We start from the raw sequence: 12227 nt of genomic DNA on the forward strand, positions 1-12227 counted from the left end.
CCCTGCAGGCGGCTCTGTGATGGAACCCCTGCAGTTCTTCGTCAGGCAAACGGTGGCTGTGACGATGAGTCGGAAACACTGGTACCTTTGCTCATGCTGTGACAAACGTGTGAACTTAGCAGCAGGGTAGAGTGTGTGTGTGTGCGAGTGTGTGTGTGTGTGAGGGGAAAACAGGGACTAGAGGCTCATACGGAAGCTGTCAGAAACACTCTCATTAATGACCAATAAAGAGTAGCTGCTGATGCATGACTGCAGGGGCATTCTCCGAACACCTGGATGATTGTGATGCTTTGATGTCAGGTTGGGAGGAGGGTCCGACAGACCCGATGCTGTGTTATTACTACTGTAATGGGACAGTGGGAGGACAGGCCCTCTTATCACTCACACTCTGTCTTTTCCTCACATCTCCTCTGATCTCTTTTCATTTAACACTGCAGTCATATTAGTCTCTATCCCTGTTTGACATCTTCCATTTTGAATCCTGATTTCAGTCTCACAAAACATTGTCAATGATATTAACACACCTGTAGCCTGATACCAAAGATTTAATTCCTTCCTTTCCCCTGTCCCTCAGAGAGGTGGACCTTATGGTCAAATCTACAGTGGAGAAGAATACGGTGCATTTTCTGTTGAGTGCTGCTATTCATCTTCCTGTCATTTTGTTATGATACTGTTACCCTGATACGAACCGAGAGCTCCTGTGTTTCTCTTGAGTTCTTAAAGTGGTAGATCTCTGTTGCTCTGAGCTATAATGAGACTGTACTGCGCAACAACTGCATAAAGCAAACGATCAGACTAAAGCACAGCAGACACTTTAAATCATATTCTGTTTCTTTTTGTATGTAGTTTTGATGTTTTCTGGTTATTATTTTATACACTCTCCCCCTGTCTCTGTGTAAGTTATGTTCTCTGCTACTTCTCAAATGTGTCCGTTTTTGTCTCTCCCCGTACATTCTCTTCTTTGGTGCTTAATCAAATGTGTAGCAGTTTCTCTGTATTTCATGAACTCTGTCTTCATGTCTTTTGAAAAAGTTGGTTTGCAGGATTTTTAATTCTACCTTAACTAAACTTTTTAACCATGGTCCAACTTAAAACTAACCTCCAATCCCTTAAAAAATGAACTTCCATCTACATTTTTTAAAACCTAAATGTACCTAATTTAAGTGAACAGAGCAGAGTTAAAAACCTTGAAGTTGTAGCAAACTTAAAGGACAGTGGAGCTCTGGTCAAGAAATAATTTTGAGATGGGAAGGAATGATCTCATCAAACCGTGACCATGGCAATCATGGTGTTGGAAGTCCTTCAGGATTGTCTTTTTAAAGAGGTTGTTTTATGCTCTTTTCCCAGGTTAATATTCTCATATTTGTGGTGTGTTTACAAAAAAGCACCTTATTACAAATGTACAATCCATGGAACAGCCCATCTTTTCTTATTGGCTATTTTCTGAGTGACGCATGCCAGGCCAACCAAAGGTAACACGTTGTAGCCAACTGTAGCAAGGAAAAACCAAGGCTATAGGTAAAACTCACCAGAAAATTGCAATTGCCACAGCTGAGGATTATGTTACTCAACCTTTGGAAGGTTTGCAGTAACAGATTTGCTTCCTGACGTCCACAAACTGTGCAGCATTTCTTCCACTGTCTGTCTCTCCTCTGCTCCACACTATTTGTGTGTCAAAGGACTAAGCCCCGCCCCCAGTGAAACACAGAGCGCAGAGGAGAGAAACTAGCATGACCATAAATAACAGCAAAACACAGGAGAGACTCATGCTGAGCTGAAATGCAACAAGTGCACATAAATAAGTTAGATACCATAAATAAACATTTTGTTTCTTTCAGGAGGGGTGAGTCGGCAATGGTATAGGAAACATTAAGTGTATAGGAGTCAGTTTTGATGTTTAACTCCGCAAAATGTTATCTTTAATCCAAGCGACTTTTCTTTTCCACCAGAGAGGCCGACCTTTTCCTGCTGGAGTCTCGCAGGCTGTGGGCTGCTGAAGAGGGCTGGCTGGAGTTTGACATCACCACCACCAGCAACCTGTGGGTGATGAGCCCAGTGCACAACCTAGGCCTGCAGATCAGCGTGGAGACCAGCAGTGGTAAGACAATAAATCATAGATTTATTTTACTGCACGATTCACAAGAAAAGAAATGATTCGTAGTTAAAAAAAGTAAAAGTCATATAATGAGTGTGTTGTGTCTTTTGAAACAGGGCAGAGCATCAGCTCCAAAGAGGCGGGGCTCGTTGGGCGTGACGGCGCGCTGGAGAAGCAGCCCTTCATGGTGGCGTTCTTTAAAGTCAGCGAAGTGCACATCCGCACCGCCCGCTCCCCTGGCGGCGGCAAACGTCGCCAGCAGAACCGCAACCGATCCACCCAACCACAGGATGGATCCAGAGGGCCCGGCCCAGCAGGTCAGTCTGACGTCCGCTACACAAACACTGAACCTCAACTGACCTCATCACACAGCGCAACAGTGAACACAAGCAGACGTTTAAAAAAAAGAGAGCGCATCCTAACCTCACAACATCTGTTACTGATGGCTAACCTGTTGAGAGCAGTGGATGGGCAGCATGTGTTTGAAGTATCCTTCTTTGGGAGACTTGATAAATTAAACCTGACTTCTGCTGGATCTCTTTAATCAGCCCCTGTCAGATGAAAATCCTCGCCCAGGGATGATGTCCAAAATCTTCTTTTTTTTAAACTTTAGTTTCTGTGTATGGATTAAGAGTATTGCAGTGTAACCCAGAAAGTGCATCTTGAGCAGTGAATATGATATTTTTCAGAGCATTATGTATGATGTGTTATTTATGAAGGGGATTTATGTGGCACTTCTCCAGACAGGCTGAGTGATTGGATGGTCGGTTTGGCTTCATTGTTGAGCTAAAAAGACTAAAGTTAATGAGGAAAAGCTGGAGTATGAAATATATGGGTGGTGTTAGAAAGCATAGAGCAGAAAGGACTTAAAGATTTGATCATATAGTAGAAAGGTTGGGCAACAGTACAAAATGGCAGACACACAAAGCACTATACAGTATAGTAAATATTAAAGAATTTAAGACGCAGACGGTGAATCATCTTGACAGGTGACCTCATCCTCCTCATCAGTCCCCCACGCTCCTCTTCCTACTCAGCAGATGATGTAATGAGCAGGTATAAGCTTGATGTTATGAGCTCCGTAAATTAAATCAACCCCTAATCCGCCCACCTTTCACCTGCTGTGTAATTCTGGCCAGCCTTTATAGCTCTTAAAGCTAAGCTGCTCCTGTGAAGCTTCATTGTGTGACTACCACAGCACATAAAGCTCGCTCTCAGTGAGCCTGCTGTTAATATCTGTCTTCTCCTTGGCTAATTTGACAGATGAAGCATCATGCTCTTACTAAGCCTTAACGCCTCAAAGCTTTGATTCACAGGAGAGTGCTGTGTGCAGCAGTAAATATAATCTCTCCAGCAGGCAACCACCTATATGTTTCAAGTATAAGTGATATTTCTAAGAATAAACATATACCAACTGTTTTTAAGTCCAATACATTTTGAAACGTCATGCTTTGTACAATATCTGCACATAATAACTATGTTTAATATGAGGGAAAGATTATTGTTGTGGCAAATAAAACTAGTCAAAGATCATGGTTAGGTTTAATAAAAAGGTGAACTTTCCAGCTCTTTACATAAAGGGCACACTATTTTCTGCAATAGGACTGAATGCTACCATTGGAGTATCATAACATTGTGTAACTTCTACCTACTTTACTGTAATAGTGTACCTTGGATTTATGTCATGGTTCTCAGCCTAAAACCTCGTAAACTTGATTCTACAAATGGTCAAATAATTAAAACTGTGTTTAGGAAAGTACATAATAATGTCTACACAGGACATACAGTTTTATTGCTGTATTTAAATATCTCATATAAAGCTGTGTGTCGGCTAACCTTCAGGTAGCCAAAATTGTTTGGCCCAACAGCAGCCTGAATTCGCCACACCTGCTTGTGGGACTCATGTCAGCCTTGTGATAAATGACGTGCCAGAATCAGCCAAATTCTATTTGTGCTGGGAGTGAGACTCTTTAAAAATTAGCGACAGTGCTGCTAACTGTAGTTGAGGCTCAGCCATAACGACTCAAGTCTGAAACCCCAAAACTTTGCCAAATCTGGCAGCCAAACTGGGACAGAGCCGGCTCAGTTTTGGTCCTCTGTTGCCAAAACACAGCTTAGTGTGCTGACACACAGCTGCAAAAGGCCCGACTTGGCCAGCTACCTGGGAAGCGATTTACCTTTGCTTTGCTTTTTCTGCTAACCGATTTAATTGCTATACCATCTGCATGGTACAGAAGTATTTGCTGGACAAGCTGGGTGTGCTCTCTCTACTGCTCCCTGAAAGTCTTTTGCTGAGATTTGTTGGCTTTATTTTCTGTTTGTTCAGTGCATCTCCTTCAGCTTCTCAGTAGGTTACAGCACGCTGCTGTTAACACAAGAGGTTGTAAGTTAAATTCCTGCAGGGCCTTTTCTCAGTAATTGCATTAGATGAAAGCTGTGGCTGACATAACAGAGAACAAAGACTCACAATTTGTTATGCTGCAGGACATCTAGGGTGTACCACATGTTCAGTTTTGGCTCCAGACCTCTACTCTCTTTTACCCAGCTGTCACTTTTGGCTTGAGATGTCCTAAGATATCTTCAGACTTTAAGTCAGGATGTCTTGAAGACACAGTGATACTGAGGTACAAAGTGGATCAGAAGGCTATGGTACCCACCATGTGTAACAAATGTCATCCCTGCTCTCCTTCATGTCAAATTTAAATATGTTAACAATTAAAGAAAGAGTTAAATGCTGTTATATAAAACTGAGCTACTTTTATAAGCAAACTGTTCAGATAGTAGGTTGTCTGTAGTTTGCTTTAGTGTCCCAGCCTGTATCAGGAGGATGAGAAAACCTTCTCTGATGTGAATCTGCTCAAAAATTCTGCTCTAACAAGGACAATCTGTTAAATATGTGTCCTGGAGGATTGGACTTTACATAACCCAAAACATCAAGACCTCTCCGCCTCGCCACTCGGGACGACGGGGAGTGTAAATATTTAGATCCTACACAGGAAGCGGGGAGGCCCCCCTCGCGACAGCAGAGTGTCCGTGGCCAGAGGAGGACTGCTGGGATTGGATGGGATGGGAGGATCCGTGAGGAATTCAGGAGGGCATATGGTTTCAATACCGCATCACTCACTCCAGAGACAGGGAGGAGGACAGGATGGATGGGGAGAGCATCCGTCTTGTGGAGCTCTCATAGGGAGAAACTAAATGTGGATGTTGTCCCCGAGTTTCTGTTTGGCACAGAGCTACAGAGCTTCAGCACATCAGTTCAAGCCACTGCAGCTTCATGTAAAAGGAGTATTTCACCGATAATTCACCCTGATGCTTTTTCCGAAAAAACACGAGATCTAAGGCCGGAGGCAGCAACGTGTTTGTTTTTAATTGCTTTAGTGTGCACTAGCACACTAAAGCAGTTCCACTCACTGTAGAGGCTTTTTAAAACCTTTTTTCAACATGAGTTACTTTGCTCTGTGTGTATTCTGAAAATAGATTTTATCCTCTGCCCAAATTGCACACTCCTGACCTGTGTGGTGCACTGATTTTACTGCATCTCTTTTTATTAGGTTGTCCTCATTTTGAGTGCAACTGACAACTGGAGAACTATTTTTGTCCATTTTCATTTAGATTTAGGAATTTGGCCGCGCTGCTTTGCTTTGTCATAAATTCCTAAAACGCCTTTCTCAGTGTGCGAAGGATATAAAACAAGCTTTTAACTGGGAAATCTACATATTCCCAGCTGTATTCCCTGCAAGGCTTTTGGGCCTTGTTATTTTTCTCATTTTCATAATTTTACGAGCTAGATTTAAAACGACATGTGATATTAAATATCTTCCAGATGACACAAGAGGACGAAATCAGCCAAATAAATTTCTGCAGCATTAGTTTTTAGATAATGGTGTGATTATATGAGTAATGAATCAGCTCTGTTTTCCACTTTTTTTTACTCACAGTTTTAGTCTAATGTCTTGTTCCCTTGTTTAGTTTAGTAGTCATTTACACATTGTCTTGAATTGTGAGAACAATGTATGAATATTTTTGATATTTCCACCCCCTCTGGGTGTGCCTGAGCTGTGCGGAGTGGAAAACGCTGCCGTGTACCTTGCCAAAAGAACAATACAACACCTTTAAAGGTAATTTGGGGTTTTGTGGGCGAAGAAGGCCGGGGAGGTAATGGGAGTCAGGTTGGGCTTTGGCTGTGGGGGAAGTTAACAACCATCCGGGGAAGGAATATCACGTCCCAGCACAGCACAGGCGGCCTGTAATTAGGCCTAGCCAGTCATTAGCTGCGCAGCTAAAAGACTGACCACGCTAACAGTATCGCTTAAAGAATTATAATAACACGGCTCTCGGCCAGCTGTGTTTTTTCATCTGTCTCTCCTCTCCTCCCGCCTCCTCCTCATTCTCCTCGCTCCTTCCCCACCCGACCTCCTTTTGTTTACCGTTGGAGTAATTAGACATGGCGGAGCTCCCTCGCAGGGTTTAATAACCTCTGTGATGAAAGACAGGAAGAAAGATAAACTTCAGTAGTAGTGCTTGGAGGGAGGGATGGAGGGAGAGGAGAGGAGAAAACATGAGGGACAACAGTGACATTCTCTCATGTCTTCATGGGGGTTGGGACTCTCTCCTTCCTTCTTCCGTGTTGAGGACGCAGATTTTATTTTAAACATTGGCCTATACTGTATAACCTAAGTTTTCTGTCACCACCACCTCTATGGGAGTTCATGTAATTGCTACTGTAAAACATGCAATCTTTCCTTGCTCCAAAATGAGTCCTGATTTGAGAAGTTGCTGGAGGAAACTATAGAATTACAGCGAGGCGGTCTGAGAGATTGTGGTCTGTTGGGCTTGAAATTACTTTTTAATGTCATATGTCACACACACACACACACACATGCACACACACACACACACACACACACGCACACACTTCATTCACATAACACCCTTGCTATAAAGTCTGAATTGGCACCATTTGATTCTTGTATTTTCGGAACGATGTGATAAATATAATTTATAGCCTTTTCCTTCTGACAGAGGTGCTGGTTAAAGTGTTTTCGAGGCTTAATGAATGGCAGGTAGTGTAGTGAAGGGTTAATATCAGCCCAGGACTCATACAGTGTATCGAAAGCCTCAGTGTTAAAGAGCTACAGTGCCGAAGCTCAGTAAGGAGCAGTGTTTCCCCTGCTATTGAATAGACAGGGTGGAGAACCAGCATCGACGGCCCCACCTCAATGAATTCAATGTGAATTAGTTTCAGTGGAGAGTTTTAGTGTCACATGGTCAAATGGATGTTTGTCTACTCATAGAGAAACATTTCCAGGTTAAACACTGTTAGGTAAGCTGCTGTAAAATGGGAGCAGAGCTCAGTGCCATTCACATTAATATGTCCTGAAAAGAGCTTTTTTTCCACTTTATATTCAAATACTTGCTCTTGATGAAGCGGGTGAAACTGGAGTTCATGATAATGTCCTGTATGTCCAATAGTTTGACATTCTGTAAAAACATGCTTTCTGGTAAGACTAAAGCAACAGTTAGCAGCTGGTTAGTGAAGCTTGGAATAAATGGTATAAGCAGGAGATAGCAGCTTGTTAAGATAGATAAGAGTCCAGGCAGTCACTACACCTGGACCAAGAAATAGTTTGGCATAATCCCCAAATATAACCACCACCAAACAAACAAGATTTAACCGTTTAATTAGTGATCTTTATAGATGCTGGTATGTGGTGTTAGTTAAGCTAGCACATTGCTGGCTGTAGTTTATTTCTCGATATGCTGAACTATTTCTTTAATGAATGAGAGTCATAAAACCGTTTGAATTATGTGATTTTAAATCATTTGGGATAACTCACTACCCCAACTGGAATACTCCCAAAGACACTAGAGTGTCGTAACAGACTTTTAATTAGTAACTATTAGTACATATTAGTATAATAAGTATGATCTATGCTGACTACATTTCTTCCCACATCTTCTCTCTGTCAGGGAAAGGGAAAAAGAAATGAATGGAAGCCTCATGGGAGCCGGAGCTCAGCGGTAGCTGTGTGGCATTAAATTTTTACAGGCAGGAAGGGGAGATGTGGTTTATGGGCACCACAAATCTGGGCCTTTACACTCAATGAAAGCCCACAGTAAATATCAGCTTTATTCCTCTTAAAGAGCCCCACAGACTGTAAATGCAGATGGCTTTGAAGGCCGAGAGGTGCAAGGAAAATGAGTGTGTGTGTGTGTGTGTGTGTGTGTGCGTGTGTGTGTGTGTGTTTCTAAAAACCATACCTTATACCGTACAGCATATAAGCAAGCTAGTATTTTAGCATGCCTTGGTATACACATTTTGTTCACTGTAATTTTCATTAAAAAACTTACAGGAATAATGATCTGCTGATTATACAACAATATATTTAGGCTTTTTTTTATCAATTTAATTAATTTAATCTGATAAATAAACAGAGGAATTAAAATACAGTCATATTCGATGTCTGCAAATAATTCCAGTTAATGTCATATATGTGAGATGATCAGATTTTCTCACCTTGCCTGTAGTTCTAGTGATGAATGATTTTATTAATGCCTACCAGTGTAGTAGTGTGCCTACAACTGACAAGTGTGCAGGCAGCAATGCAGCTTCACTCACACTGAACCCTGGGCTGCGATGTGACCCGCAGCTGAATGTCACGCACCATTAAACTAGACCTGGATGAGGGAGGAGGGGGTCTCTGGGATTGTGTGTGTGTGAAACATGGGTGTGTGTAGTCTGAGGCAGAGTGAATTTCAGAGTTCAGAAGCACTGAGTACTATATGTTATCTACAGACAGACACACACATACAGACATGCTCACTGTCATATACACACAAAGCTCTTAAAACTGATCGATGTACAGCTGCATCGGCCCAGTCATCACATCATGATTGAGTCTACATGCTCCACATTCCAATAGAGACTTATAAATCTCTGCACATTAACTCCGTTAAAGCCCTATCAACCTTTTATTACTGTAATGTGTCATTTAAGAGCCATGGTAATTCCTCTCTCAATAAAAATCACCTCAAGTTCACATCAGGTCATCCAAGTCACTCAGCCAATCAGCTTTGTTCTTTTCCTCTGGCACTCTTCCTCTGCCCTTGGTTGTTTCCTGTATATAAACACTGTACACACTGCAAATTTCCACTACAATGCATACAAAAAGTGTTTTTTATTTGCTGTTGTCGTAATTATGGAAAACATCAGTAGGATCCTGCAGCAGCTGTTTTAGGACCAGCCTGTTTCCTTGTTTGTGAAGGTCAACATACAGTAAATCTGTTAAATCCAAATGCTCTCTGCTGTTGAAGAGTCTGGCAGGTCAGTCAGTCCACAGGGAGGCAGGATGAACACCACATGACCCTGCATTCATACACACACACACACACACATACACACAGCCAAATATGCATGCCTGAATGCAGAGTACACGTGCATCCATAAAAAGATTACACCCCGGCAATCACACACACCATCAACAGTACACACACTCACATAAACTCTGCGTTTCCATATTAGAAGACACCCAGCGAGCTGCCCTTCCTATCGAAGAGGAAGGAAACCCCAACTGGGGAAACACCTGACTGTATCCGACGCTTACGGCTGACCCTTTGACCTCACCCGCTACCGCCTGTCGTGACCAGTCTCACCTCTTCTTTCCTCTCTCCTACAGAATTAACTCGTCGAATCAAATGACGTATTCCCGTTGTGCTGCAATAAAAAGAAACGGGAAGGATTTAGATTTGATTTGTGTGATGACCCCTGAAAGGCAGGAGGTGCAGCTGTTTTATTGTGCCGCGAACAATATTTTCTTTCTTGCTATGGGTTCTCCCTGCAGCCTTTTTATTTCTCTCTCTCCTCATTTACTTTTAGCTTAGATTAATCCAAATGCCAAGTTCAACTCACCACTCACCCCCTCTCACTCTCACTCTCTGTCTGCCATTTCTTTTTTTTATATTTGAGACGGATCCAGCTAAAACACCAGAGTCTGGTCAGAGTGCTCAGTGTGTCTGTTTAATTTGATTTGATGATGAAATGTTAATGCAACTAAGTACCGCTGACTTTAAATGAGAATTCTTCCTTTTAATGAGCAGCAAAGTGGTTTTGACTGTTAAACACATAAACATCAAGCAATTTGTGTGTGTGCGTGTGGTTTTGTACGTAGGGGACACTGCTAGTGAATGATGCACACATCAATGAAGCATGCAGATTGGAAATATGTGTGTGTGTGTGTGTGTGTGTTGGCTGCTTTTGCTGAGTTAGTGAGGTGAGTGGCTGGGTGGTGGCTATGACTTAGTGACAAATCTCCGCCTGCAGTCAGACTCACTGGCTCTGTCTTTTTTTTTTTTTTTGACAGAAGCGCACTTTTCTGGAAAGTAATCTAATGATGGATATAAGGCTATACCTTTTTAATTTGCTTCTCCATATATTATAAAGGAATGAAAAATCTTTTGTAAGTGCTTCAATCGCAGTAATGTGCAGCTTTTTTCTCTACGCAAACAGTTTATAGCCTGCGAGAAACAAATAACCATGTTGGCATAATTTGACAGGATAAGTGGCTACATTAAATAGACTGATGATGCAATGAACAACTTTGAAAAGTAGCGAATGAGGCAGCCAGTTAGAGAAAAAAGTCTGAAAACTGTTTGTTCTTGTAGGGTGTAAAGTGAATAGCTTCAGCAGTTAATCTAAGGTTAAACATGGAATCAGAAAGCCATATTTGAACCCTAATGACAAACCAAATGACAAGCAGCTACAATTTAAATCATCTCCAGGCTGAAGGGACGCTTAGGGCGCTGGGGCCAACAAGAAGCCACGCTTAGCTGATCACACTGCCTCACACTTCCTCGTGACCTTCTGTTCTGACTGTTTGGACATTCTTGATGTCTGTAAACGGTGCTGCCATCCATCACAAGTCTTCCTGGATAAGGCTCTTTTAAGAATACAGGACTAACTACTGTTAGAGCTTGCGTTCTCTTCCTGTCATTGTCTCTCTCGAGGAGGTTTGTGAGGGAAAAAAATAATAATCAAAACAATCAAATCAATGAGGCACGACAGAGAGAGGGTGAGAGAGAGAAAAAACACTTGAAACGTCAGTGGAAAGTTGGTGTCACCCACTTGACTTCAACATGGTGATGGATGCCAACAATGACCTCCTCGCCTGTGAAAACCAAACCTATACCTGGGACAGTCTGCCGCCGTCCACCCTGCTGCTAGGCGGCTGCAGAGTGGAACAGAGAGAGGGCGAGAGAGTCTGACACAAGCACTGTTGTCACTGTGTCACCACTTGCGATATTTGACTGCTGATGAATTCAATTAGGCAAACGCATTAGACAGCAGATGAATGTGGAGCATGTACAGAAAAGTGACCACTGTAATGAGAATTTGTGCCTATGCTCTGGTCTACGCCCTCACATGCGTCTCCACCCAGTGCATTACATGAGGCGTATTGTGTTATTCTTCTGCTCTCACATTCAGAATGTAATGCGTCACATGCACAGGGTTTAATTGGGAATTCTTGTAAAAACATTATTTACTCAGGGTAGTTTTTTGCTGAGTGTGTTTGTCCCATCGATCATGTAGTGACACAGGTTATGATTTCCTCCCAAGTTACTGTTTCTGTTCTTCTGTTTCAGATTATAACAGCAGCGATCAGAAGACAGCCTGCAGAAGACATGAACTCTACGTCAGCTTCCGAGAGCTGGGCTGGCAGGTATAACACATGTTCATACACAGTACATCATGAAGGCCTCAGTAGGCTTCAAATCAAATGTTTCAAATGGCCCACACAGTCTGTCTTTATGTATAGTTTTTATATTGCAACCATACAGAGCAAAAGTACATTTTTAGTTTTACAGGGATTTAGATTATTTATGGATAGTCTTTTTTTTTCCTTTTTCTTTTTAACTGACATTGCAGTCTTTAGAAAAAATCTTTTAATTGTGTTAGACAGCATCACATGACACACACTGTAAACACCACTGACTGTCAGATAAATGTGAAACTAGCACTGCCAAACAAGGGTGTGCTCAACAGAGAAAATTAATTAAATTAGCTCACTAGAGTAAACTGATGTTTCACACTGCAGGTTCGTGTGTGTGTGTGTGTGTGTGTGTGTGTGTGTGT

The 12227-nt window shown here is 42.1% G+C and overlaps 1 protein-coding gene across 1 annotated transcript in view; it reads left to right on the forward strand.

Annotated features, from left to right (window-relative positions):
• Positions 1-12227, forward strand: part of bmp6 (bone morphogenetic protein 6) — a 45679-nt gene that overhangs the window by 30732 nt on the left and 2720 nt on the right. The window contains exons 3-5 of the mRNA XM_062441700.1: positions 1950-2098; positions 2212-2412; positions 11738-11814. Of these exons, the coding sequence (XP_062297684.1) occupies positions 1950-2098; positions 2212-2412; positions 11738-11814 (427 nt within the window). The remainder of the gene's footprint in view (positions 1-1949; positions 2099-2211; positions 2413-11737; positions 11815-12227) is intronic.

The sequence above is a fragment of the Scomber scombrus genome, chromosome 20, assembly GCF_963691925.1.
Source record: "Scomber scombrus chromosome 20, fScoSco1.1, whole genome shotgun sequence".
In the NCBI taxonomy this organism is placed as follows: domain Eukaryota; kingdom Metazoa; phylum Chordata; class Actinopteri; order Scombriformes; family Scombridae; genus Scomber; species Scomber scombrus.